At 34.5% G+C, this 26,806-nt stretch overlaps 4 protein-coding genes across 5 annotated transcripts; 2 read left to right on the top strand and 2 right to left on the bottom strand.

Annotated features, from left to right (window-relative positions):
* The first annotated feature begins 1,301 nt into the window (after positions 1-1,301).
* On the top strand, positions 1,302-4,027 carry LOC140865487 (coniferyl alcohol acyltransferase-like). Its single transcript, XM_073270149.1, has 2 exons — positions 1,302-1,800; positions 2,897-4,027. Exons 1-2 carry the CDS (start codon positions 1,387-1,389, stop codon positions 3,890-3,892), a joined length of 1,410 nt encoding a protein of 469 aa, XP_073126250.1. The 5' UTR covers positions 1,302-1,386; the 3' UTR covers positions 3,893-4,027.
* A 114-nt stretch (positions 4,028-4,141) lies between these two features.
* LOC140867772 (G-type lectin S-receptor-like serine/threonine-protein kinase At1g11300) lies at positions 4,142-14,050 on the bottom strand. Its single transcript, XM_073272832.1, has 14 exons — positions 12,643-14,050; positions 12,445-12,552; positions 12,153-12,355; positions 11,504-12,066; positions 11,270-11,420; positions 10,864-11,169; positions 6,938-7,033; positions 6,260-6,833; positions 5,885-5,992; positions 5,622-5,812; positions 5,336-5,546; positions 4,945-5,179; positions 4,672-4,822; positions 4,142-4,584 (listed from the first exon to the last, which is right to left on the bottom strand). Exons 1-14 carry the CDS (start codon positions 13,925-13,927, stop codon positions 4,267-4,269), a joined length of 4,500 nt encoding a protein of 1,499 aa, XP_073128933.1. The 5' UTR covers positions 13,928-14,050; the 3' UTR covers positions 4,142-4,266.
* Positions 14,051-17,177: 3,127 nt separating this feature from the next.
* LOC140865488 (myb family transcription factor EFM-like) lies at positions 17,178-19,393 on the bottom strand. The gene is made up of 4 exons (XM_073270150.1): positions 19,162-19,393; positions 18,245-18,826; positions 17,929-18,005; positions 17,178-17,778 (listed from the first exon to the last, which is right to left on the bottom strand). Exons 1-4 carry the CDS (start codon positions 19,334-19,336, stop codon positions 17,302-17,304), a joined length of 1,311 nt encoding a protein of 436 aa, XP_073126251.1. The 5' UTR covers positions 19,337-19,393; the 3' UTR covers positions 17,178-17,301.
* A 4,395-nt stretch (positions 19,394-23,788) lies between these two features.
* Positions 23,789-26,737, top strand: LOC140863629 (uncharacterized). 2 transcript variants are annotated; one of them, XM_073267192.1, is made up of 2 exons: positions 23,789-23,881; positions 24,107-26,737. In XM_073267192.1, the coding sequence occupies exon 2, from the start codon at positions 24,143-24,145 to the stop codon at positions 26,480-26,482; it is 2,340 nt and encodes a 779-aa protein (XP_073123293.1). In that variant the 5' UTR covers positions 23,789-23,881; positions 24,107-24,142; the 3' UTR covers positions 26,483-26,737. The 2 variants fall into 2 exon arrangements, with proteins under 2 accessions (XP_073123293.1, XP_073123292.1); XM_073267191.1 differs by lacking the exon at positions 23,789-23,881 and adding an exon at positions 23,882-23,970.
* The last annotated feature ends 69 nt before the right edge of the window (positions 26,738-26,806 follow it).

The raw sequence follows: 26,806 nt of genomic DNA, 5'->3' as shown, positions 1-26,806 counted from the left end.
GTAGACAATATATATCATTCCTAATAATTAAATAACATGGACATATTATTAATTTAAAATTGACAAAAAAATTTATGTTTAAAATATCTCACTAAATAAGCATACAATTCTTGCAAAGAGATATTAATTAAATATTTGTATACGTGAAATGAATCGACCCAATTTATATTTATATTGAAAATAATAATTTTTACTTTAAACATTATGTTTTTTTAATTAAATCGTCTCATAAATCAAATTTGGTTAGAAATTTACTCATAAACTTATTTTTTTGTTGTGCGTGCCTAGCTAGCTAATGTTGAGAAATCACAACTCTTGCTAGACAAGTTACTTGGTGTATTTTGATTTAGTATAATAGAATTTTCACAAGTTAGGCAATGTTAGGTTTGACATTGTTTAATTTTATTTTTCCAAAAACACAAATCAGTTATATCTACAAGACATGCCTGTTTAAATAGAGCTAGTGGTATTAGGTATACATACAATCTTAATTAATTCAATGACGAAGTTTTCTAAAATAAATTAATTAAATGGATGGGAGTGAGTGAGTTTGTTTATGGCCATTATATATTACTCGTCCGTATCGAGAAATTATACCTTCAACACAAAGTTATGCACAAATAAAATGTCGAAATTAAGAAGATATATTTATATATAGATATATATAAACATTAAAAAAAAAAAATCAAATCGGCATACCTAATTAGACATACCTAATTAGACTTTTATTTATCGTATTTATGTCTTTTGTGATACGTTCTCAAGGATATTTATCTGAAAAACGGATCAACATACATCCAATTAACCCGTGATATAAACCGTCTCACATGAATTTTCAATTATTTCGTAACTTTAATAGCTGAAAAATCTCCTCCCAAGTAGAGATATCAAAACGGGCCGACAGGGCGGATCAACCCACAACCCGTATTAACCCACCCATTAGGCAGGGTGACCTACCTTTTAGGCGGGTTAAAAATACACCAACCCAACCCACCATTTTAGGTGGCGGGGCGGGTCAATCCGGCAGGCTGACGTATAAATTGACGGGTTTTTGCGGGCCAACCCACAACCCACCACAACCCACCATTAGGCGGGGCGGCCCACCTTTTAGGAGTGTTGAGAAATTGCCAACCCAACCCACAAATTTTATATGACGGGCGAACCAACCCAACAGACTTAGCCCATTTTAAAACCTAACTTCCAAGTCCCTCATGACCTACGTACTATACCACAGCTAGTACATTATAAAACAAAGTCACGTTTTCGAAAGGAAACCACAATATTCCATCTTTAATTTACCTTACTTTCTCCACCGAATATTTCGTGCTTAATTCTTCCTCCCACTCTCCTACTCTTGACTACCAAATTAATTTTTAAAAAAAAAGAATGCCGCTGAAAAGAGAAGTTGAGGTGAAGGTAAGCAGAAGGGAGGTTGTGGCGGCGGCGCTGCCGATGCAAGAGCACTGGCTGCAACTCTCCAACCTCGACCTTCTGTTGCCGCCGGTGGATGTCGGAATTTTCTTTTGCTACCGAAGAAGCGAGGAATTGATCTCTTTCGCAACAACGGCGGGTGCTCTGAAGAAGTCATTGGCAGAGTGTTTGGTGTCATACTATGCTCTTTCCGGCCAGCTCGTGACGAACACGAGCGGCGAGCCAGAGCTTCTATGCAACAACCGTGGCGTGGATTTCGTGGAAGCTTTTGCGGACGCTGAATTGAAGGATCTTCATCTGTACAATCCCGACGAAACCGTTGAAGGGAAGCTGGTGCCGGAGAGAAAGCATGGCGTTCTTGCAGTACAGGTGATTGTTGGTAACGCTTTCGGGTATTAATTGTCGATTTTTCGGATATTATATTGCTTGTCATTTGCATGTGAAAGCGACATTATCATGCACAGTCGGACTTGTCGACCCGATCTCATTGGGTATTACCCAATGAGGTAACTAAAGACCCAAATTTAACATGAACATCTCGTTTGCAACATAAGATGTGCAGTTGGACCCACATATCCTTTACAAACATTAAAAATATGATACTAATATATGATATTTGAGTCCTGATTGGTTTAGAAATGATACGAAAGATAAAATTTTGGGTACAAACTTGCAACACATAGTATGATACTCAATAATCATATATTAGTACCAAATTCATGTATTAGTATCATATTTTCAATGTTTTGTACCGATGTTCATTCTAAGAAATCTTAATATGTCATTTATATATCAATATTTGCATATATCTTTGAGTACCCAGAAATAATATATTAGTACCAAATTTTATACAATTTATGCTTAAATATCATGTATTATTACTCTATTTTCAATGTTTTGTATCAACTTTTGTTCGAAAAATATGTGGGCCGAGTGCAGAAACATTTTTTTTGGATCACGGATTGCAGGAATTCAAAATTATGTTTGAATTTAGGGATTTAAGGCAAAATTTTTATTTTATTATTATTATTTTTTGGGATGAAGTGTGGGGCATCCATGAACTCAAATTTTTTAAAGGGGATGCTACTTTATTCCTTTTATTGGGGGGAAATAAAAAAGCACTTTCTACGGAACTACAGTAGTAAGTTTTTAAAAAGTTCTAAATAAATAATTTCATGCATGATACTCATGGGCGAAATCCAAAATTCAGAGACTCCTGATTCATGGATCCACAAACAAGACCTCGAAAAGCACATCTACAAGAAAGTAAAAACCACTCAACTACTTACCCCTTCCAAAACGATCAAATACAGTTAAAATCTAACTTAGAAGTTAGAAGTAGGACAAAGTTGTTTTAGAGAAAATATTTTAAATAATAAATAAATATCAAAATAACAATTTTTTTTTAATTATTTTCATGAAATTTGCATCAAATTTAATTCTGGAATTTGATAATTGATATCAGGCGACTCAACTAAAATGTGGAGGAATGGTGGTGTCATGCACATTCGCGCACCAGGTTGCAGACGCCTACTCCGCCAACATGTTTCTCGTTTCATGGGCGGAGATGACGCGGTCGAGGCCAATCTTGCAGCCCCCATCCTTCCGCCGATCAATCCTTTTACCCCGCCGCCCAACGGCCTACCACCTCTCAGTTGACAGCATGTACGCCACCATTTCAGCTTTAACGCTGCTGGAGGATCAGGGACCGGCGCCAGAGGACGACAATCAAACAGCTTTGAGCCGAATCTACTATGTCAAAGCTGATAGGATTGACGAGATTCAGGCATTGGCAAATGATGATAACTGTTTTGGGAAAATTAGGAACAGGAGGACTAAGCTTGAGGGATTCAGCGCCTTTCTCTGGAAAACGATTGTTTCAAGTGAAGCTCCTGCTGGTACTGATGGTTACTGCAGGCTCGGGATTGTGGTGGACGGGAGGAAACGATTGATTGACGGGGAAGAAAGTCAAGAAAAATCTTTAGATTCATATTTTGGCAACGTTTTATCCATCCCATACGGGGAGAAGAAAATTAAAGAGTTGAATGAAAAATCTTTGAGCTGGGTGGCAAATGAAGTGCATAGCTTTCTGCAAAGTGCGCTGAGCAAAGAACATTTCTTGGGGCTGATAGATTGGGTGGAGGAGCACCGCCCCCGGCCAGCATTGTCCCGGATATACGCTGCCAGGGCCACAGCAGAGGAGCCGGCTGTGGTGGTTTCGTCGGGGCTGCATTTTCCGGTGAGAAAGATGGACTTTGGGTGGGGAATGCCGGTGTTCGGTTCGTACCATTTCCCTTGGGGAGGGAAATCAGGATATGTCATGCCGATGCCGAGTCCAAAGGGGAATGGGGACTGGATTATTTACGTGCATCTGTTGGAAGAGCAATTGAAATTGATAGAGACTAATGCAGCTCATGTATTTATCCCCCTCAGCTCTGATTACTTCTACTCCTGCTCCTGATCTTGGCTCTATACTTTGTATCTAGTTCTGTGTGTATATCCGTGTATTAAACGTACAAGTTTCTTGAAATATAATAGTGATTCTGGGCTTGGTTTTATAAATATATCTTATTTCGATCCTTCTATTACAATTGAAATGAGCAAATTCAATGATAAATAATATATATGAATTCATCCACGTCAAGTGTTTTTGTTTCGATTGCAACTGCAAGACATGACTTTCTTTTACTCTCCTAAACTAGGGAATAACTTCTATATATGTGGTCTTGCACAAACAAATAACTTTTTACAACTAAATTACAACAAAAATTTTCACATTGGATTCACCGTGTTACATTGGTGAGCAAGTTTCATTCAGTATAATGATATGGTCTGTCATCTACCATCAACCATGGTAAGAGTAACATTATTCAAGGAGCAACTACTCTTTTGACTTTGTTGAGAAGAACTCGTACCTGGATAAGAAGGCTTCCACTTTATCGCAAATGCGGTTTGCTTTGGCTCAGGAAGCTCGATAGTCTCACTGCTAAGCAATGAGAGTACAGATGAAACAGATGGCCTATCTTTGGGAAGTTCTTGGACACACAACAATCCGATATGAACACATCTCATGACCTCAGATTGGTAGCTTGGGTTTGATATTCTTGGATCTATAACAGTTGCTACGTTATCTTCATTCCATTGTTTCCATAACTGGGAATTAGGTATATATGTAGAATGATCATTTGGAGTGTCATATCAAGCAAATTAAAAGAATAGGAGAATTTGAAGAAGGCATACATGTCCCAAAAGGTTCGAAGAACCTTCGTTATTGTAGAAACCTGTGTTCCTTTTCCCAGTAACAATCTCTAGTATCAGAACTCCAAAACTGAAAACATCAGATTTTTCAGAAAATCTTCCCTCCAATGCATACTCAGGAGCCATATAGCCACTGCAAGAAAATGACGTCAGTAGGACATCTTTAGTCCTTTGTAGCATTAGATGACAACTTTAGAGAAAATTACATGATGCTTATGCTTAAAATGCGGAGGGGTCAAATAAATATGTACTCACTAAGTTCCCACAACTCTTACGGTGCTGACATGATCTTGTGTAGTGCCGAATATTCTGGCCATACCAAAGTCTGAAATCTTTGGATTCCAATCATTATCAAGCAATATGTTACTTGGCTTGAGATCTCTATGGATTATTTTCAATCTAGAATCCCTGTGAAGATAAAGAAGGCCTCGACCAATACCTTCAATTATGTTGAAACGTTTTCTCCAATCTAGGATATCGCGTGATGGATCTATACAAATAAAATACAAAGAAAATAATTACTTTCAATTTCAAAACATCCCTTTGAACTAAAATCTCAACTTCCACAAATCCAGTTCTTATTATCAGATCACAATGTGAGAGACAATGTAACTCTACCAGAAAACAAGGTAGAAATTTAACTGACCAAACAGGAAAAAGTCCAAGCTTTTATTAGGCATGTATTCATATACAAGCATGGTTTCTTTATTCTCCACACAGCATCCCAGCAATCGAACAAGATTCCTATGTTGAAGTTTAGAAATCAAGACTACTTCATTCATGAATTCTTGCATTCCCTGTCCAGATGCTTTTGAAAGTCTCTTAACTGCGATTTCTCGTCCATCATTCAAATTTCCCTAGAGTTGCAACAAGTTTCAGAACGCTGTATTCAACAAATGTGATAATTGACATGGATAAGCCTACAATGTTACCTTGTAAACAGGGCCAAAACCACCCTTCCCAAGCTTGTTAGCCTCTGAGAAATTGTCTGTGGCAATTACAAGCACCTCAAATTTAAGCACTGGCAACTCTTCAAGATTAACTTTATCCAATGTATCTTTAGTAGAAGACTGGACCGTATCCGATGTGCTTGATTCCCCAAGTCCCGGTTTTGTTTTCTTGCCTATTTCACAAGGAATATTAAGTGAAAGCGGAACATAACGCCTAATTCACGGGTTAGTAGTCCTAACATTACCTTTTTTCCTAGCCATCCATCTCCAAGAAAAGTATGCGCAAATGGCCATGACTATCGAGACAACCACAATGACAATTATGATGATCTTTTTATTGCCTTTCTTCTGATCTGCAGCGCAACCCATAAAATCACAATCGCGATAGGCCATAAGCAAATGAACTAGTAACAAAGTACAAATAAGAGCTTAGTCTAGAAAGACGCATTCCCGTTGAGAAAGAACAAATTTATTGTGTGTAAGAAACCAGGGAGAAAGAACAAGAAGCATCACAGGACATATAGAAGCGTCAAGAAAATACTTTCATTCATATTAGCAGATAAACTACACGCAAGATATAAAAAGGACATCATCAAAGAAACCCACAAAATGATTTTTACCTAGTTCTGAACTTGCCAGGCGGATATAAAGATCCGTAGCCGAGGAGGGTGACCCAGTTGGGAACTTCTGGATGTCCATCAAGCTTCCTCTCCAGAACATACAACCAATACCAACATCAAACCCATAGGCTATACAAGAACAATTGCTCAAGCATCGACCTCCACACTCATTTTCTGGGCCAACCCATCGGTCTGAATATCCCGGAATTTTCAGACTTTGAAGCTTCAAAAACCCATCTTCTCTGATCCCATTACTTGTCCCATTATTCTCTTCACATTTCAAATGGATCCGTCTCATGCACCCATTTGTCCAATTCCCAGCATCCCATTCTTGGATATTACTCGGCACAAAACCTTGCAAGCAACTACAGATAGGCGAGCTCTGCGAATTACAGAACCCAAACGATCCACACCGCCCAAAATTTGAGCAACTATTGGTGGACGAATTGCTTCCTTGTCCAGTGCAAGATCTGGGAAAGAGAGAACAAAGAACTGTAGCCGTACATAATACAAGAAAATGTTTAAAACTTTCTGCCCAGACCATAATCGAGTGAAAAATGGCTACTGCCAATGAGAATTAGATTGTCGGGTGTAGGGAAATGTCCCCTCGATCAATCAGCTTCTTGCAAAATCACCTTTGCTCCTTCGTTTCAGTAGCCGTAGTTGGATTAAATGTACGTCATTTTCAGCAATTTTCTCAATTGAAATAGATGAAAACCCAAAAGAATTCTTCTTCTTTTTCCCCCATAAAAGGATTAAAACAGCATACGAGTTCTTGAAAAGTGGTAATCAGAACAAACGATGCATAAAAGTAGAAACTTTGAGTTTGAGCCACCAGCCAACAGGTTGGACTCGCATCATTTTCAAGGGAAACGATGGCTTCGGCCACTTGAGGTTATGGAGAACACTAAAAATTTCTTTCCATGGAAATTTTGAAAAGTCACCCCTTAAATATAATTGCATTATTATATTCTTTGAGTTGTTGAACGAATTCTTGTTTTTTCTTTAAATTAATTTTTTATTGCATATAAGTTATAACTTGTCATTTGAGTACAGTTCATCTTGAGCAAAAGTGCATATTGATTACGTTATTGAATTATAACTATAATATGTAATAGTAAATTTCGTTGAAAATGGCTCGAAACGTTTAAAATGTTAGTTTTCATTATGATCCGGAATTTAAAATATGATTGTAAATTTATTTCAAATAAATTGAATTTTGTGTGAATAAGCTCAAATTCCTAATATCTAAAAGTAAAATGAAATCATAATAAATCAATAAAGCAGTTGAAATTAAGCCACATTGTTTTTATTCAATTTCTGTCTTCTTCCTAGTCTAAAACGATTATGCTGTTTTGTTCTAGTGGCTTTTTGGTGGGGTAAACTATGTGGAGAATTCTTGGCATTTGGGGTATTAATTTATTCTTTCCAAAACTCCAAAGATCCACTGTTCTTTAACAATATATATATATATAATTATTTTGATACATGACTTATAGATAAAATGTCAAATTGATATATGAACTATTGAAAATGGTTTAATTAGTATATGATCAAACCCAAAAGTCAATTTTGTCAATTACTTAAATTTCTTTTAAGTTGAATATTGTTATTAAATTGATTGATTGAACTACATACATATTTTTGTCTTTTAAATTATTATATTAATTATAATTGTAAATATAAATTCATATTTACTAATTACTATTCTATAAAAAGAAGATTATATATCATGTATACGAAAAAAATATTCAATGTAAAATTTGTAGATTATAAACGAAAAGACACAAAAATATATCATTTTTATTTTGATTTATATAAATAATAATATTATAACATAGATAAACAAAAACAATATCTTTTATTATATATTTGTAATATATATTATTTTTGAATATATAATTTATCAATTATTATATATATGTGTGTGTATATGCATGTTTATATTAATTAATATTTACAATATTTCGTACAATAAATACGATCCCTTGTTTATAATCTAAAATTTAAATAAATATAAATTAATGCTTATAATTGTATTAATAAAATGATTTTAAAAAATAAAATGTGTATCTATTTTAATTTTACAAAAATATTAGACTTTAAAATAATGTAAGTAAATAATAAAATTGACTTTATAAGTTGATTATGTACCAATTAAACCATTTTCAATAGTTCATGTACCAATTTGATATTTTATCAATAGTTCGTGTATCAAAATGAATTTTACTCTATATATATAATATTTATTTATTTATTTTGATGTACACATTTTGGATTGGTCTATTTGGGTCCAAGATATCAAGTAAACAAAAGCATAATTTGGTACACTTGACAAGTGAATGATTAATGAATGAGTAACATTTTTGTTAGACGGTCTTATCTATAAGACGGGTTAACTCTACTCATATTTATAATAATAAGTAATATTTTTGACATAAAACGTAATACTTTTTAATGGATAACTCATATAAAAGACTCGTTTCAAAAAAATGGTCATTGAAACCGTCTCATAGGAGTTTTTTCTTAATAAATTATCACCTCTTTCATCTCATGTTTGATACATTTTTAAAAAGCTCATGATAAGTCAATGAGACTGTGATAAATGTTTCTACAAGTGAACTATGTATCCTTTTAATTTGGTGTGATAAATTTAATACAAGCAAAAAAATACTACAAAAAGTCAAATTTAATTATTACATTTATGCATGTGCAAGATCTTGAATAACAGTGAAAAATAAAATTTATTATGATAATGTTGATTTCGTCATTACAATCTAATATATAAATTTATCACTCTTATTAAAATCATGTCAAACATTTAATATAGTATCCTAACATTTTGCTTATCCTTAATTATATATCATTTACTTATCATATCTTAGAGTTTTGCTATGCTGCCCACCAATCATGTCAATCTCTGTACCCACCATGTATAAAACACTCAACTATTATACATGGTGGGCACAGAGGTTGACACGGTTGGTGGACAATATAGCAAAACTCTCCTATCTTATGTACAAAACTATGTCAAAGAATATTACGATTATAATAATATTTGAGTAGAATGTGAAATAATATTATAAATAATAAAATATTAGTGCGATGAATTAAACTTGGGGAAAAAAAGATAATTGTAATTTTAATTATAATAAATATAATCTAGTTTAAACAAATTTTCAAATCGTATGTCGAGCGTAAATATAATGCAATCATATATCTTTTTTATTTATATTAATCAATTATTAAAAACCGATAAAATTGGAACATTTATACCATCTTATCACAACTTTAATCAACCTAACCAAGCATATATATTATCATTTATTCAATACTATTCCATATCCTACTTAAATATATTAATAACCATAATTTTATTTATAATATACATACAATCTCAACACTATTTCATTAACAAACTAAAACCCTAAACAAAACAAATGAGAATGAATGGAGGTCTAGATTTTGTGAAATTCAGATAACACAAACCCAAATAAAGTTGCTTGTCGTTTAGTCCTTAAAAATAACAAATTTTTTTCTAAAAAAAAAATAACAAATTTTGAATTACATCCGGAAATGATTACTCTTTTTGAATTAATTAATAATTAAGGACCGTAGTACAAGAATTAAGATTTTAATTGGCGCACTGGATGTCGTAATTTTGGGGTCCAGCACTAAAGACTTTGCTATCCTTTAACTCCCTTTTTGACTCACGCTACGAGAGTAATTCTCAGCTTATATAAATTATTTTTTGAACCTATAAATTGTTAAAATTTATTTGATATAATATAAGTCGTTTTTTGAAAGAAGATGACCTTATTTTTTAAAAATGGTATTGTTTTAACATTTTATCTCATATCTTTCATTCATTAAATATTAATAAATATTTTTTTAAAAAAAATTTCAAATAACATGAAAAATTCTTATATATTTTTATTTTTTTAAATATAAATTTATTTTAAAACTAATTTCGTATATGTATAACTCATTATATTTTTTTCGTATCATTATATCTTTTTTTTTTTTTTGTAATTTTAACAATAAAAAATTATTTTTAATATCAAACAAATGAACATCTTTTAAGTTTAAAATAAGCTTACTCAAATATTTTAACAACTTATTTTTTAAATAAATCATTACATCTATAATTTTCTAAAACAGTTTTTAAGCTCTATAAGTTATTTTTAATAAATTTGATCAAACACTTTCTACATCTCATCCTCACGAAATTTTATATAATTTTGATCGGTGAGCATAAACTGAAATGACTTCGTCTAATTTATATCCAATAGACGAGTGTCATTTCAACTAAAATGTTCACGTATCAAAACTTTTTTAATTCATTATCTACATGGTGTGTTTTGTTATAACTAATGAAAAGAAAATAACAAAAAAAATAATAATATTGAAAATAATGAAATTCTTGCCATTCCAAACTCAAGAATTTTCCTTCTTATCATTACACCATTTGCCTCGGTACATTATCGCCAACACTCGGTGAGATTCATTATTCACATCTCACTATTTATGAGAAAAAAAGCATAGTATATCACAACCATGAAAATAAAAGACTTATCAAAACATTTTCAAGTTATTCATCATCGGCCGTCCAGAACTGTGAGTGTGACCTCGTTGCCTGAGTATCCGGTTTGGCCCGTCAGTTGAGTCGTACCGACTTGGGAACGGTTCCATTTCTCAGCAAAAACCGGCTGCTCCGGTGCCGGCAGTTCCACGATTTCACGGCTGAGCATTGACAGAACAGTTTGAATAGTAGGCCTGTCTGTAGGAAATTCTTGAACACATAACAGAGCGATGTGAATGCATCTAACGATATCTCCCAGGAAATTTGAACTCACTATAGTGTGATCAGCAAATGCCACACCATTATCTTCACTCCACAATTTCCAGGCCTGAAATGTTCGAAAGTATACATTATGATGGAGAAATCAACGTGGGATTAATCGTGTTTTTACACGTATTTCTTAGTAAATAAACCGAGAAATGGCTTACGCATCCCAAAAGGCTCAAAGACCACTCTTCATTGTAATAGTGCGTGTTCTTTTTTCCGCTTATTATCTCTAACATCAGCACACCAAAGCTATAGACATCCGATTTCTCCGAAAATCTGCCTTCCATTGCATACTCAGGTGCCATGTATCCACTGCAAAATAATCATGTCATATAGCATTGTATCTCTTAAAGACGCATTGTAATTTATACGGGCTGATTCGAAAATTCACTTACTATGTCCCTACAACTCTTGCTGTGTTGGCTTGATCTTGGTTTCCTCCAAAAATTCTTGCCATGCCAAAGTCTGAAATTTTCGGGTTCCAATCCTCATCAAGCAACACGTTACTGGGCTTAAGATCTCGGTGGATAATCCTCAATCTAGAGTCCCTGTGAAGATACAGGATTCCTCGGCCAATTCCTTCGATGATATCAAAACGCTTCTTCCAATCAAGAATCTGTTGCGATGGAAACGTGGGATCTGTACAAAAACATGACATCAAAATAAGCTTTACGCTAAAATGAAAATTCCCCGGCAAATGAAAGAAAATGAAATAAAAACAGCTTGCTTTTAGAACTCGAAACTGACCAAAGAGACACACATCCAAGCTTTTATTAGGCATGTATTCATATATCAACATCTTCTCTTCTTTCTCCACACAACATCCCACCAATCTCACAAGATTTCTATGTTGGAGTTTAGAAATCACGACTACTTCATTCATGAATTCTTCCATCCCCTGTCCCGACGCTGCTGAAAGCCTCTTAACTGCTATTTCTTTCCCATTTGACAGTTTTCCCTGAGAAAAGACCACGATTTCGGCGATTATTACTTGATGTAATTCAAGCAAGCAACAACGGTGGCGCGAAGTAAGAAAGATTCTACCTTGTAAACGGTACCGAAACCACCTTTCCCGAGCGCATTGTCCTCTTGGAATTGATCTGTTGCGTTGGCAAGTGTCTCAAATGTGAAAAGTGGCAGCTCTTCGATATTGACTTTTTCTGATTCATCTTTGAGCACGATTGACGCAGGATCTGATGGAAATGCTTGCACAGCTTCAAATTTCTTTTTGTCTTTTGTCTTCTCTCCTGATTATGTTACACATATGATCATTATGCAAGTGACACAAAAATATTCATACAGAGTCTTAAAAACGTATCCACATGTTCTTTGTTACCTTTTTTCTTGAATATACAGAACCAAGCGATGAAAATCAGGATCGATATGGTTACTACTGCCACGACTATCGGAATTATTATCAACAGATTCTTCTTTTTCTTGTGATCTGCAGGGAATCAAGTGAAACTAGCAATTCAAAACATGCTGGTGAAACTAGAGATGTGAAAAATGTAAGGCAAATTAGTCCGGAGTATACCGAATTCTGAACTCGCTAGCCGAATGTAAAGATCAACACCAACACCAGAAAACTCCTGAATGTCGACCAAATTCTCACTCCAAAACATGCAACCGATGATCGGATCGTGAGCATATGCTATGCAAGAACAATTACTCGAGCATCTAACTCGACATTCATCCACCTGCTTCGAGAAAAATTGTTCGGCAAAATCTGGCACCTTCATGAACTGAAGCTTCCAAAACCCGTCTCCATTTCCTCCCTTGCCACTGGAATTATTGCTTTGATCGCACTGTAATTGATTGATTCTCACACACCCATTCGTCCAGTCCCCTCTCGCCCATTCGTCCTTGTTCTTGGGCTCAAACCCTCTCAAACAAGAACATATATTTGGAAATTTTTGATTGTTGCAGCTACCAAAAGGACCACATGTTCCATAAATATCACATTGACTTTGTGGAGCTAACCATGTTATATCCCAGCTCTTCTTCTGATCATCCCACAGTCTCTGAACCAGACTCCCAGAAGAATTCAGGTCGATTTTCATCAAGAAATTTCCCTCCGGCGCCGTGAAGTAGAAGAGACCAGAATGATCATCCACCACAGTGAAGCCGTCGAGGTACGGAGAATACATATCCTGCACTCCAATGAGAATTTGCCCGTTCCAGGGGCCACTCCTCCAGAAGGGGCGGCCGTTATTCCAGGTGAAAATCTGCGGGATGTTTAAAGCTTCCAGCCCCGCCGTGAAGTTCCCCAGTTGAGGGTCGGACTCACTTTTCCAGGAAGACACGAACACCTTACTATCAGTAACCGTGTCGTCAATTATCTTCATCTTCGGCAGGAAAACGTCGGAAGGATGCGAAAACGATTCCCATATTATTTTTCCAGTCGGGATTTCCTTGAGAACAAGATTCCCAGTGTCCTGAATTTGAGCGCTGGTATTCGTAGCGGAAGTCGTAGCGTTGGTGGACCAGATTGTCTCATTGTCGCCATTGGTGAGTACCAGATTCCCGTCTCTGGCTATGGACACAGACCCAGAAGAATCTTTGAGGGGATTATCTCTGTTCGCGATCCACACCGTGGTTTTTTCAGAAACAGAGTAGAACACGGCCAGGTATCGATTCTTGGAGTTGGGAGGGGTGAAGAATCCCAATTTGAAGATCTTGCGAGCAGACACAATGGTACCAGGATCTTTGATGGATAAACCAGCTGGTATTGTATCTGTTTCCAAGCAAAATCCAAGGAAAGGAAGGCATAGAATCAAGAAAACAAATGGAAGTAACAGATTCAAAGCCATGGTGTTCATTATGGGCCAGAGAAAAAACTTAATTTCGCGTCAGCTCTGAAGCTGCAGCCCCTATATATATATTGATTAATGATTATAAGTTAAATTGGTTAAATTGATGTTGGAGGAAGCTCGTGGGAAACCAGTATTCAAGGCAAAGTGGGGGAAGCTGGTAAGTCAACTAAAGTCGTCGAGAAAACAACGAAAGCCATCCCATTACATACATACAAATGCGTCATTTTAAAGTCTCCCCCACTGCAAGATTATAGTTCACATTCGCTGAATTTTCCAATTGTGGGCCCCGCATCTGATGTCAAGTGGACTCAAAATAAATTTAATTTTTTTTACATAAATTAATTATCAAAAAATGAAATCATATTCCTTGTTGATATAGAACTGAAAGTCATGGCATAATTTTGTACTATTGTACGCCGTTTGGTTTGAGTTATAATATAAATAATATATAGATGAGTAATATACAGTAATAAAAAATAAATAAAAAATAATAGTTAAAATAGTATTGAATTTGATTGATAGATTATATTATATTTGATTTAATTGATTAAATTTTATATAAAAATGTTAAATGATTATTTTGTCATTTTAACAATAAATAAAATAAAATTTATATAAATTATAAGGAGCAATATAGTAATTTAAATTTAATAATTTGATTGATGTGAGATAAATAATTAATGATTTGATTGATGTAAAATAAATAATTAATATATACATAAATAATATGATGAGAAGAACGTGAGATGAGATGGGATGAGCTATGCATATATTAGTAATATGGTGAACAGAACGGTGTCTTGTTATATTAAAGAAGACCCGAGATTATTGCACTTTATATACTCTATTATATTTATGTAAGTAGCTAGGAATTTAATATCGTGTACTATTTATTTAAAGGGAAAATGACAGGTGATTTAAAAGCATTTAAACCAAAAAATATTAGCGAATAAACAAGCTATATCTAAATATGTTTTTGATTTGGTGTAAAAATGGTCACACGGCCTTTTATTGTTACTCTTTTCCCCCCAACGTATTTATTGGGGTTAGGTGTGTGAATTGAAAATGTTATGGTGTCTGTTTATTTTTTATACTATATATATATTATTTGACTTATGTTTCCACGGATTGAGGTCATCGTGACTTTTGGAAGATTTTTATGTTTAACATGATATTGTAATATACATTTCAATTTTCATGTCATAGAAATTATGTTTAACATCAAATTGATTTATTAATTTTCACTTCGAGTTGCTGTGATCAGATCTACTCGGATCGCCAAATTTTTTTAAAATACAAATTAGCACATATAATTTAACATTTTTATTCACGAGAGAATTCAATTTCTTAGTTCTGCGAGTAATCGCAAAGACAAACTAGCTAGTTTGAATGAATATTTCACTCAAAATAAATATGATCATTTTGTTCCATAATATTGTAATATACATTTCAATTTTAACTATTCCCCCATGGAAGGATAATATTTATGGAATATATATATATATATACATATATATATATATATATATAGGAATATTTAAGCTACATTTGTCATTTTGCACTATCCATATATGTATTTTAGCGCACACGCAAAATAACTTGATTTGTACCTAAAAATTGAGAGAATGGGCAAGACTAAGGATAAGGAGTAGGATGAACCAAGTCTAGGTCCACTCTCAGTTCTTCTTCTTATTTTTTTTTTTTTAAATTTATTTTGACTATCAGTCATTTATGGACAAATTTGAATTTGTTGGGATGCCTTCTTAGTCTCAATGTGGTCACATCATTAATTAATTTATTGAATTAATTAAGAACCATGTTTACGGGAAAGAAATAAGTGAGAAGGCTCCAAAGTAGATAGTATCCCTTGCATCTGCATCATGAATGGCAAGAATTGTGTATATAAATTGAGTAAAAGAAAATATAGTGCGTAAATATATTAATAAATTAATGAAGAGATAATTTAAGTATGAAGGAGATATGATTATTCTATGTAATAATTGGACAAAATAAACTAATTTTAGACTCCATTTGGTTAGAAAACTCAACATAATAAAAACAATTTGTTTGTATAAAACTCTTGTTTTTTTTAATAAAAAAAATATATAATTTTTTTTTTGAAAAAAGGACTTATTTCATCTTTAATCTTTTTGCATCCTCCTATGTCACCTGATCAATCTATCCAATAGAACCCGTTTGGGGATCTAAGTCCATTTAGCTAGTTACTGGGCTTTTAAGTCAGAGCCTCTTTTATTATTTGGGCCTAGTTGCAAAAAACAACCGGGTTCATATTAGTCGAGTTTCCATTGCGTCATATGTTTGTGTGATATATGTCAGCTTCAAGATGGTGCAAATTTGAAGTACCTATCATAGATAAGTATGAGTGTGTGTGTATATATATGCTCAATTATTGAATATTTTTCACTTCTGAAATCGGAAAATTGATGCATCTAGAGTGGGAACAGATATTGAATATTGTATGGTTGCAACAGAGGAAACCCATGTCAAGGGGTTCAAAATTAAAGGATTCTATGAATCACGTGATCTTTCTTTGCTCATAAAATTCAATTTCAAGTGATCTATTAATTCACTTGGTCCCAAATTTTATTAGACCATGAAGATTGTTTCACTATTCACAAGTCAACTTATCCTATTGTTGTTTGATCTACGGTTCTTTTGATCAGTTGCAAAATTCATACCTAACGGGCCTTGCAATTTCAGCTAAAAGCATAAAGTTTGGGCTTTGAGAAGTCAAAAAACGGCCTTATTATTCCATAGGCTAAAAGGTGGACTCCCTCACAAGTACTTCTTTGAGCGGAATATACTACGTTAATTGGGCTTTCAAGAATTTGAGATTAATTACCATAACCACTGGTCAAACCATGAAATTAATTTTAATTAATTTGAAATGAACTTGAATAGTTTTGGAGATGAGTCGAAATATATAATAATTTTGAGGGATTTGGATCCTCTGCTGTCCAAACATAACAGCACCCGTGCTGTCTTTTTTTTTTTTTTTTTGAATTGAGATTTTCGCGTGAACATCTTCCAAGACTCAATTGAAAAAAAATAAAGATTGCAATGTTCACACGAAGATCTCAATTGAAAAAAATAAAATAAAATAAAAATTGCAATAAAACGGCGCGTTTCATTGCACGGGGTGCTGTTATGTTTGGACAGGAGATGATCCAAATCCAATTTTGAGTTGGAGAGTAAGACAAACAAATTCTTTTTATGAATTAAAAGCAGGGTTTGCACGCATGTGCATGTTTCAAAGAGACACATTTTCACGTACTCCAATTTTATGAACCTCAACAAATACAAAAACAAACCTACGCTAGTTTTAATTAAATCCTAGGTAACAACATCAATAAAAATGTTCAGAATTTTAGACTCATGATGACACTTTCTTCACCTTCCGGTTTTTTCCTCTCCCCGCCGCTGTCGGCCTTCCAGCTGCCGCTCTCCGACTTCCCATCTTCTATGCTCTCGGATTGGTCTCCGGCGCCGCCACCTTGGGCGTCTGAATCCGGAGAGTTGTTTCCTTGAGGCTTGTTGTTGTAGACGTGTAGCTGGTGGTGGTGGTGGATGTGGTGATTAGGCGGCTGAGGGGGCGCCGCTATCGCGGGATAGATTTCGTGTGCCACATGCGGTGGGGCGGAACAGAAAACAGGAGACATGTGATGAGCAGCGTTCGTGTGCGCCCCGTACAGCGCGGTGGCTTGTGCGCCGCCGTGTGCTACCGCCGCCGCAGCGTATTCCGGTGGGACCCATATTCCGCCTAGGACGACCACTTGCGGCGTCGCCGGGCTGGATTGCGAGTTTGGACTCGGTCTTCTTGTGTGGAGTCTATATTTCTGATTTCAAAAAGATGGAAATAAAAAGTTTAAACATGTTATGTTACTTTATTTCCATGCCATGAGAAATTCTTAAATGGGTTTTTGCATGTTTTTTGTTTTTTTTGTGAGAGAGAGAAATTAAAGAAATTAAAAGGGACAAAGATTTGCCTGCAAATGGCTTTTAACTTCATCATTGGTCAAACCATCAACCTTCATCAGTTCTCTTATTTGTTTAGGAGTAGCCACTGTGAACAAAAGAGAAGATACATTAGAAAGGTGCATTAATAATGACAATATATATAAGAGATTTAAATTAGCTCAATATTGTACATGAGGTGTAATGATTAATTTCTGTATAATATTTGATGCTCCACATATTTTAAGACATGCAAACTTTTTTCCATTTTCGTTGCTATTCATCTGAAATTAGTGAGAAATTAAGCTATAATTCATTTGAAGTAGCTGAAAAATAATCTAACAGTACATTGTGAACCTCCCAACATCTGAAGAGCATTAACAAAACGCCTGTGTAAGTCTGGTGACCAGCATCTCCTAGCCTTTCTCTGAGCTTGGCTCGTTGTATTTGCTGCGCCCCCATGAACTTGTTCTTTCTCCGCGCCGCCGCCGGAATTATTCCCGTTTTCTCTCCTGGAATTCGATTCGGATGAATTCTTTATAACATCTAACTCCATCTCTTCTTTCTGTGACACGGAAGAAGCAAGGGCTAATTCTGGAAATGGAGTACTCATGAAGCTTCTATCGGCCTTGGATGAAAATGGAACAAAAGCTCCTCCATTGATTACCCTTTGCTTCCCATTCAAAGCTATCTTCATATGATCGTTATTTTCTTTGGGAGACGGAGTCCTGGTCTCAGTACTTTCTTGATTCCAAAGCTGTGCAGATGTCATCCAGTTCGCCTTATTATCCGATGAACTATTATTATTCTGCTCATGAGTTATCATCTCCGAACTTGTATTCTTCAGTGGAATGAATTCTTCCAACACCGGTCTTCCCCCTTCGTTCATCGATCTCTGCGACTGTAACTGTTGCCTTGACGCCTCCATAGCTGAATCATATACATATAAACTCATTTTACTCCAAAAAAGGAAAATTAAATACACAACTTGAATATATCATACATGCATACATAAAAAAAGAACACGATCCTAAGGGGGTGTCCAAGTTGGTGGAGTAGTTGAACTCTTGACCAAAGGTCAGGAGTTCGATTCCCCCTACAAACACCTTCTTGGACTAGCCTGTCACACAAGGCTTGCCTAGTGTGGTTTACCTGGCTAACGTAGTTTGCAGGCTATTGCGTTAGTGCGGGAGTTTTAGCGGCTGCGGGTTCCCACGTCACAAAAAAAATAAATAAATAAATAAAGAACACAGATTTATATATACCATTATTGAGTAGTTGCATGCAAAGAGGAAGCTCGCGCTTAAAAGCATCGATCTTGAGCCTTTCTTCTTCAAGACGAGCCAAAAACTCTTCGAGTTTTTGAGTTGGCTGCATGTAGGGTTTGCAGTCAAAGCTTAGTTCAGAAGATGGTGTCATCATAACTGGTGCTAGATGCATGTAACATGCAATTAATGTTTGGGTTGTGAAAAAATCCAACAGAAACGAATATGGGAAAGAAAGGAAGTGAAGAAGGATATTAGAGCAAATGGGAATGGTGCTTTTAAAACTACAGGGTTTGAGTTGGAGGGAGAATAAAGCAGAGTTTTGGAAACAACAGAATGAAATTAGGGAAAAAAAAAAAAGAGAAAAAAAAAAAGCATAAAAGAGAAAACCTGTTGCAAAGAGCAAAGGCAAAAGACTAAGAGAATCTCAGGGGTCCGGAAAGAACCTTAACTCTCTTGTTTCATTGCTTTTGCACCTCATTTTTAACACTAAGCCTCATTTATTCTTCTTCTTAGACTACTTTTTCCCTCTTCCTTCTTCTTCTTTTCCATTTTTTTTGACTCTTTACATTACACTGCTACTTTATTGATTAAGCCTTTTGATATGGTGGTTAATTTTTGTGAAATTGTTTTTGTACGTAAAGTAATAATATATAAGAAAATCATAATATCATTCAGGAATATTACTGAAGTACTTTTTAGGGAATAGAATTTATTTTTAAATACTGAGTTTAATTTATTGGACAGGAGTTAATTCATCTTATAAATTTGTTTTGTTTTGTTTTGTTTTTGTTTTTTGAAAAAAAAAGAAGAAGAAAAAAGTAAGTAAACATTTCATCCATAAATATTATAATATTCATATAAATCCGTAAATGAGCAAGGAGATATTCAAGATAGAGTTAAGCATCAATCCAAACCTTCTTTTTTAAATTATGCAACTTTAAAAAGTTGCATAATTCCTCTACACTAAAGTGGATTAAGAGAGAAAAAGGGAATATTTGTTCAAGTGCGAAAGAATAAAATATATAAAGGGAATATCTTAGCGCAAATTCCACGATTCTAATTAAATTAAGAGCACACAAATCCAAGAATGACGAATCTAGTTTAAAGGACCAAAACATGTTCTCGTAAAAGAATACCAAATTAAAGGAGCGGATCAAGGTATGGGAATCTTCTTTTGCTACCACCTTTACTCAAGTGGGCAGTAAGGAATTAACCAAATATTATTAAGTACGTACGGCCAGCCACAAGGCCTGAACCAAGTACCCCAGCCCCTTGGCTAAAGTCCGACTCAGTCGGAGCTCGACCTTGCTACAGTTACATCTGCTATAGCAACTATTTCGTATACACTACTCAAAATAATTTTCTTTTGAGACTGAAATATTCATAAGTATATCTAAAAACTCTAAATTTTCGATGTGCATCGGTTCGTGAAAAATATGGAACCTGAAAGTTTTTATCTTTTAAGTGTACATTTAAGTCAAAATATGCTCAAATTATATATTGCATGAGATACTAAACTTGCATGATTTGAAAACTTGAACAAAAGGGAGACAACTCTATCCGATACGCCTCTTTGAATTAAAAATTAATTTAGTTCGAACAAATGAATTGAAGGGCCGGTTCTAAAATAAACCCGGTCGGATTTAGCAAGAAGGAAAGGGGTTTATTAAATTTACATGAAAAAGTAAAAGGAATCGAATTCTTAGGGTGAGAATTCGCAAATGATAGAAGGTTGGTCGTTTTCTAAAATAAGCCTTCTCGTACAAGACTCCAATCCACACCTTTTCTTCATATTCTCTCTTTAATTACCTTTCTCTCTTCTTCAATTTTTTTTTCCCTAAAATAAATATTCAATTAGTTGATTGATTCCTCTCTCTCTTTCTTTTTCTTTCTTTGAGCTTATTTTTTTTATATATTTTCTTTATCTTTCTAATGGATGCCAAAGATACCCTTTTAATTTTGACACGTATATCAAACAAATAAAAAATACATTGTTCCATCTCCTACGGCTACCTCTATCATATATGTGAGAATATACTTGCTATGCGTATTAGCGTATATAATATATATCCATTTGTTTCTCCGGGCCTATAAAGAAAAAAAAAAAAAATCACAACAATAATGGTAATCTAAGACATCAATTATCTATATTGTCGGCCCAAATGAATGGAGGCCCAACATCCAACAGATCCTAAATTTGGACTTAAAACATAGGCCCAAACCCATCAATTCACAAAATAAAAATAAAAAATGAAAATACACCTTTCCTTCATCTGTACGTGCTGCCTTAATTAAACCTACAAACATACGTATTTGATGTTGTTCAATTTCCATTTTGGTTGATTAAATTTTTGTTACATAATTTGAGTAATATAAATTAAAATTTGGCTTTAAATGAATTAAAATATTAAATTTGTGGAATATTGAATTGGCATATGTTTATTTAATTATAATTTGCTTTATTTTGTTTTGGATAAATTTCAAATTATTTTATATAAATATTAATATTATTATATTTTTAATTCATTGAGGAACCTTTATGGTTTTAATAAAAATAATATATGTTTGATTATTGTAATATGATAATTGAATGAAGCCACATTGTTCCATTGATTACTATATTGATCGTTTTGAATTAAATCAATCTTATTCCAACATTTAATTTTATTTCGGTTGAAGGCGGTTAAGAAATTTAAACAAAATCATATCATTAGAATAATTACTAAATATATTTTTAAATTTAAATTTAAAACAATTCAAATAACGACAACATTAATAAGATGAAGATTGAGTTTTAATAAATTCATTGACAGTAATAATCTAATCATGAAATTATAAAAGATAGACAGTAAATATTAAACCATAGTCAATATCATTTATTAATCATTAATGCTAATTATTAATGTGTAATCTGAATTTATATATGCATGAATCTATCTAATTATTATAAATAATATAATATAGAATGGAAAGGTAAGGTAAGGTAAGAAAGACCAAATATACATTATAAAGGATACATACGTAAATACATAATTGAGTTTCATATTCATGCTTTTAAGATAGTGATAGTGATAGTGATAGATATTAGATATTAGATATTAGATATGATGCATCATGCGTGAACTTTTAGTCGTTTACCCTGCAAACCAAGTGGCTCAAGAAAAATCAAAGAGACTGAATAAAATCTCTTGTCATCAATTAATGTCAAACCAAAAAAGTAAAAAAGTTATGTTGAGAGAATTATCCAGTGTACATCGAAAATTAACAAAATATTGTAGTTGTGAGTTTTCATATCATAAAAAAAACACTAAGAAAATTCAAAAAATCGTCATACCAATTGTTATAGTCAATGAATAATAATCATGATCGTTCATCGTCTATGAGATGCGTTTATTTATGGTTAGAGACGGATCGACTACAAATATATTGCACGGATATTGTTTTGTTGTTTGAACACATTAATTACTATATATTGTGTACAAATATTAGCAATTAATCATTCATGTATGTTTATTAATAGAGCATGCATGTCTCGTACGTCGAAAATTTGTATCATAAAATTATTATTGAAGTTTTATTTTATTTTATTATTATTAATATTACATAAAATCGAAAGCAATTACTTTCCATATACATCATAAAATGTCTAGCTACTTATCTTAAAAAGAACTCAAATTAATATCTAAAAATTTGTCGAATTTTTTTCATATGCAAATAAAATATAAATTAAAATAACAAAAAAAATCCTTTTTTTAAAAAAATAGTATTCATATTTTTATCTCAAGATTTTGTACGGTTGACAAAAATTTGATTTATAATTAAACATGCAAAAAGAGGCAGAAGAAAAGCTATTAACCTATTATAATAACGAACAAATGTGGGAAAAAGCTTTATTAAGAATGTATTATAGGAAGTCGTGAAAATAATTATGGAAGTAATTAAGGACGACGAATATTTGGTTAAAGTCATCGTGGCACATTAGGAAAGCAACCATAGTAATCGCAAATTAAAAAAACTCTACCCTCTAGAATTTTATAAGTTCTCGATTAAAAATATAATATGATAGATTAATTTAAAGTATTATGAAAGTAATCGACGATAATATTTACTAAAGTCTGTCCATATTTGGAAGATATATAACCCTTTTTTCCGGTTGTTATTTTATCTATGAATGAAATAACTATGTTTAAAAAAAAAATTATGATAAAAACATTAATCTAAAACGCTGAATAACGACAGAACGAACCAAATTCATGTCAACATATTCCTTTCGTAAGCTGAACTTCAAAATAATTAACGTTTTTGAACTATGCTAATTATTCTTATCACTTTTTCAAAGAGAAAATTAAAGTGAAATTTTGGTAGCAGAGTTTGCTCATATATTGACCCAAGCAATTAGCTCTACATTAAGAAAATCAATCTAGTCTAGTCGTACATATACATGTAGTTTTTCTCAACAGCGCGAATTATCTTGAAAGCAAATATCGGAACCCCATTTGGTTTCGATTATTTTTAATGCAACCATCACATTGAAGTAACGAAAACTTTTCTGTTTTTAAATCAAAACTTACAAGTGACTGACGCTGCAGCTTTTCTTTAATGGAGTCATTTATTCCTGGAGTGTAACAACAAATCTACTCCTGAAATCATTGGCTCTCCTCTCCCTATATCCAAAGACCCCAATATTCTTGGAATTGCTTCAAGTCCAATTTTTAGTGTAAGATTCACGTGTAACGCATGCATGCTATAAATATGGATCATTAATTCTCTCATACACAAGCGCAGACTCCAGATTTCATGCACTGAGTGAGAGTTCCCAGTCAGTTCATTAATATGTTCAATTCCCACATTATATTCTCTTTGATTTTCTTGTTTTATTATTTTCATCATCTGTTTACTTGTTTTAACATTCTCTGCGTGTATAACTTGATGTTTTCCACAGGTTTGAAGAAGGCCAAAACAGAGGAGTCTGTATGGTATGGAGATTCCTATACCCAAGAACTTGAAGAAGCTATGGGAGTTATGGGAACTTCGGTCCATCCTCATCTTAAGCCTCTCTCTGCAAGTTATTCTAATATTCGTTTCCCCTTTGAGGAAGCGAACCAAGAATGATTTCATATTCCTTATTCTCTGGTCTGCATACTTGCTGGCTGATTGGGCTGCTAATTTCGCCGTTGGAATAATCTCCAACAGCCAAGGCGACAGAAAAGACTGCGGTAACAAAAAGGGCGACTTTGATTCGGATCTTCTAGCATTTTGGGCGCCATTTCTTCTGGTACATCTCGGTGGCCCTGATACAATATCTGCATTTGCTCTAGAGGATAATGAGCTCTGGCTCAGGCATTTAGCAGGCCTCTTTTTCCAATCCGTGGCTGCAATATACGTGTTTCTTCAGTCTCTGCCCACCAACATGTTATGGATGCCAACAATATTCATTTTCGTCGATGGCCTTATAAAATACGCGGAAAGGACATTATCACTCTATCTTGCCAGCTTCAATAGATTCAAGGAGTCCATGCTTAAGGCTCCTGATCCTGGCCCCAACTATGCCGAGCTCATGGATGTGTACGGTTCGATGAAAGACGCCAACCTACCGACACGCATTGAAATGGTTAATGAACCCGAGCGAGGAGTCAAATCTGTGGATAGGGTGAAAGAAGGGAAGCTGACTGATACAGAAGTGGTGCTTTACGCACATCGCTTCTTCGTGACTTTCAAGGGCCTAATCGTCGACCTCATATTCAGCTCTCGCGAACGTAATCAAAGTAGAGATTTTTTCCTGGAGAGAAATGACGAAGATGCTTTTAAGTTGATAGAGGTGGAACTTAATTTCATATACGAATCCCTCTTCAGCAAGGTGGTTGTTGTGTACTCTTCTTTAGGATACTTTTTCCGATTCATTTCCTTTTCTTTAGTTGTTACTTCACTTGGCCTCTTCTATTGTGTGGACAAGACAAACTTTAACGATCCTCGTGATGTCGCCCTTAGTTACACCTTGCTTATTGGAGCCATTGCTTTAGATGTAATAGCTTTCATCAAGCTCGTTACCTCTGATTGGGTTACTGTTTCTGTAAAAAAGCTGCCAGATGTAGACCTCACGAATCCGAAGCAGTTCGCAGGTGGTGGTGAGGCGAGCTCTAATGGCTACTTGGGCAGGTTTTTGCATCCCCTGCTCCGCCGTTGGTCCGAGTCTGTGTTGTGCTACAACTTGATATTTTATTGTCTGAATCCTCGTCCACCTTTGAAGGAGAAGATTATCAATCTCTTTATGTTAACCACATTTCTTGACAAGCGCAAATATGTGAAACAGAAACGATTTACTAAAGATCTGAGAAAGCACATATTCGACGAGCTGCATATGAAGTCTAAGATGGCGGATGATTTGTATACAGCCAAGGAGATAAGTGCTGCAAGAGGTGATTGGACCCTGCGAGTCGAGAGCTGCACTGAGTTCCTTCCTTATATTCTTGAGGTGGATTATGACCAGAGCCTTCTGGTATGGCATATTGCCACTGAACTCTGCTACAATGATGAAGCTTATCGCTGTGATTTGACCGAAGAAGAAGCGAAGCACATGGTTTTCTCCAAGCTGCTTTCCGACTACATGTTATATCTACTCATCATGCAACCTCAAATGATGTCTAAAGTCGCAGGCATCGGGCAAATCAGATTCCGAGACACATGTGCAGAGGCCAAAAGCTTTTTTGCCGGTGAATTCGAGGACTGGAAAACGAAAGAAACCATCGGTTCTGGTTTCTTGAATTCCATTTGTAGTGCAATTGTTATGTTCATTGCACGTGTAGTTGCCCTCTTTGTTCTGCCTTGGGCATATATAATATCTCTTGTGACGAATGGCTGTGATGTGAAGAAAGCATATGAGAAGACAGAGACACAAGCCAAAAAGTATTTGGATGATTACAGGAGCTGGTTCCCATTCTTGAAAATCGGGGATAATGAAGAAAAGAATCAAAGAAAAGCCTGCGCCGCAATGCTTGATGTTAACACAGAAGTTATGCCGGTGGCGATAAAGGGAGATAGGAGCAAGTCAGTGCTGTTTGATGGATGCATTCTGGCCAAACAACTGAAAGAATGGGAAGCGAATTCGGGGAAAAGTAAATGGTTGATGATGAGCAAAGTTTGGGTGGAGATGATGTCTTATGCTGCAATAAATTGCAGGGCGAACACGCACGCGCAGCAACTAAGCAAAGGCGGTGAGCTGGTCACCATGGTTTGGTTTTTGATGATCCATTTCGGTTTGGGAGATCAGTTTCAGATCAATGAGGGCCATGCCAGAGCTAAGCTTATCGTGGGCAAGTAATTGCAATGTGAAACAAACAATCGGTTTCTGTCATATTCATAAATTGATTTTCTCTTGTATTTTTTGTGTTTTTATGTTTCTTTTTTCAAATGTATCCTCAAGTTTTTTTTTTCTTCAATAAAACAATAATAAATACATTGTACGTGAGGTACTTTCGGTGTATGAATGTATTTCTAATTGTAACTACCCTAGACAATGAGAAATTGATGCTAATTTTCAAGGGTAATTCTACATGTTACACGTTATACTTGAAATTACATCATTATCCTATATGCATTTTTGAAAGATTTTTTCCAAATAAAGTGCAGGGATAATCATGTAATT

Source organism: Henckelia pumila, chromosome 4 (assembly GCF_033568475.1).
Source record: "Henckelia pumila isolate YLH828 chromosome 4, ASM3356847v2, whole genome shotgun sequence".
Classification (NCBI taxonomy): domain Eukaryota; kingdom Viridiplantae; phylum Streptophyta; class Magnoliopsida; order Lamiales; family Gesneriaceae; genus Henckelia; species Henckelia pumila.
The sequence above is the reverse complement of the archived record's forward strand: the minus strand, read 5'-3'. Positions and strand labels throughout refer to the sequence as shown.

What these genes read in the sequence shown, in the direction of transcription:
- LOC140863629 (XM_073267192.1), top strand. Translation starts at nt 24,143, where the DNA reads ATGGAGATTCCTATACCCAAGAACTTGAAGAAGCTATGGGAGTTATGG.
- LOC140865487 (XM_073270149.1), top strand. Translation starts at nt 1,387, where the DNA reads ATGCCGCTGAAAAGAGAAGTTGAGGTGAAGGTAAGCAGAAGGGAGGTT. An exon ending in ATGGCGTTCTTGCAGTACAG is followed by an intron (nt 1,801 to 2,896) that starts GTGATTGTTGGT and finishes AATTGATATCAG; the next exon opens with GCGACTCAACTAAAATGTGG.
- LOC140867772 (XM_073272832.1), bottom strand. Translation starts at nt 13,927, where the DNA reads ATGAACACCATGGCTTTGAATCTGTTACTTCCATTTGTTTTCTTGATT. An exon ending in GCAAGAGTTGTAGGGACATA is followed by an intron (nt 11,421 to 11,503) that starts GTAAGTGAATTT and finishes ATTATTTTGCAG; the next exon opens with TGGATACATGGCACCTGAGT. An exon ending in CTTCGAACCTTTTGGGACAT is followed by an intron (nt 4,585 to 4,671) that starts GTATGCCTTCTT and finishes CCTAATTCCCAG; the next exon opens with TTATGGAAACAATGGAATGA.
- LOC140865488 (XM_073270150.1), bottom strand. Translation starts at nt 19,336, where the DNA reads ATGCATCTAGCACCAGTTATGATGACACCATCTTCTGAACTAAGCTTT. An exon ending in CATGCAACTACTCAATAATG is followed by an intron (nt 18,827 to 19,161) that starts GTATATATAAAT and finishes TATATGATTCAG; the next exon opens with CTATGGAGGCGTCAAGGCAA. An exon ending in GATGTTGGGAGGTTCACAAT is followed by an intron (nt 18,006 to 18,244) that starts GTACTGTTAGAT and finishes TTTTGTTCACAG; the next exon opens with TGGCTACTCCTAAACAAATA.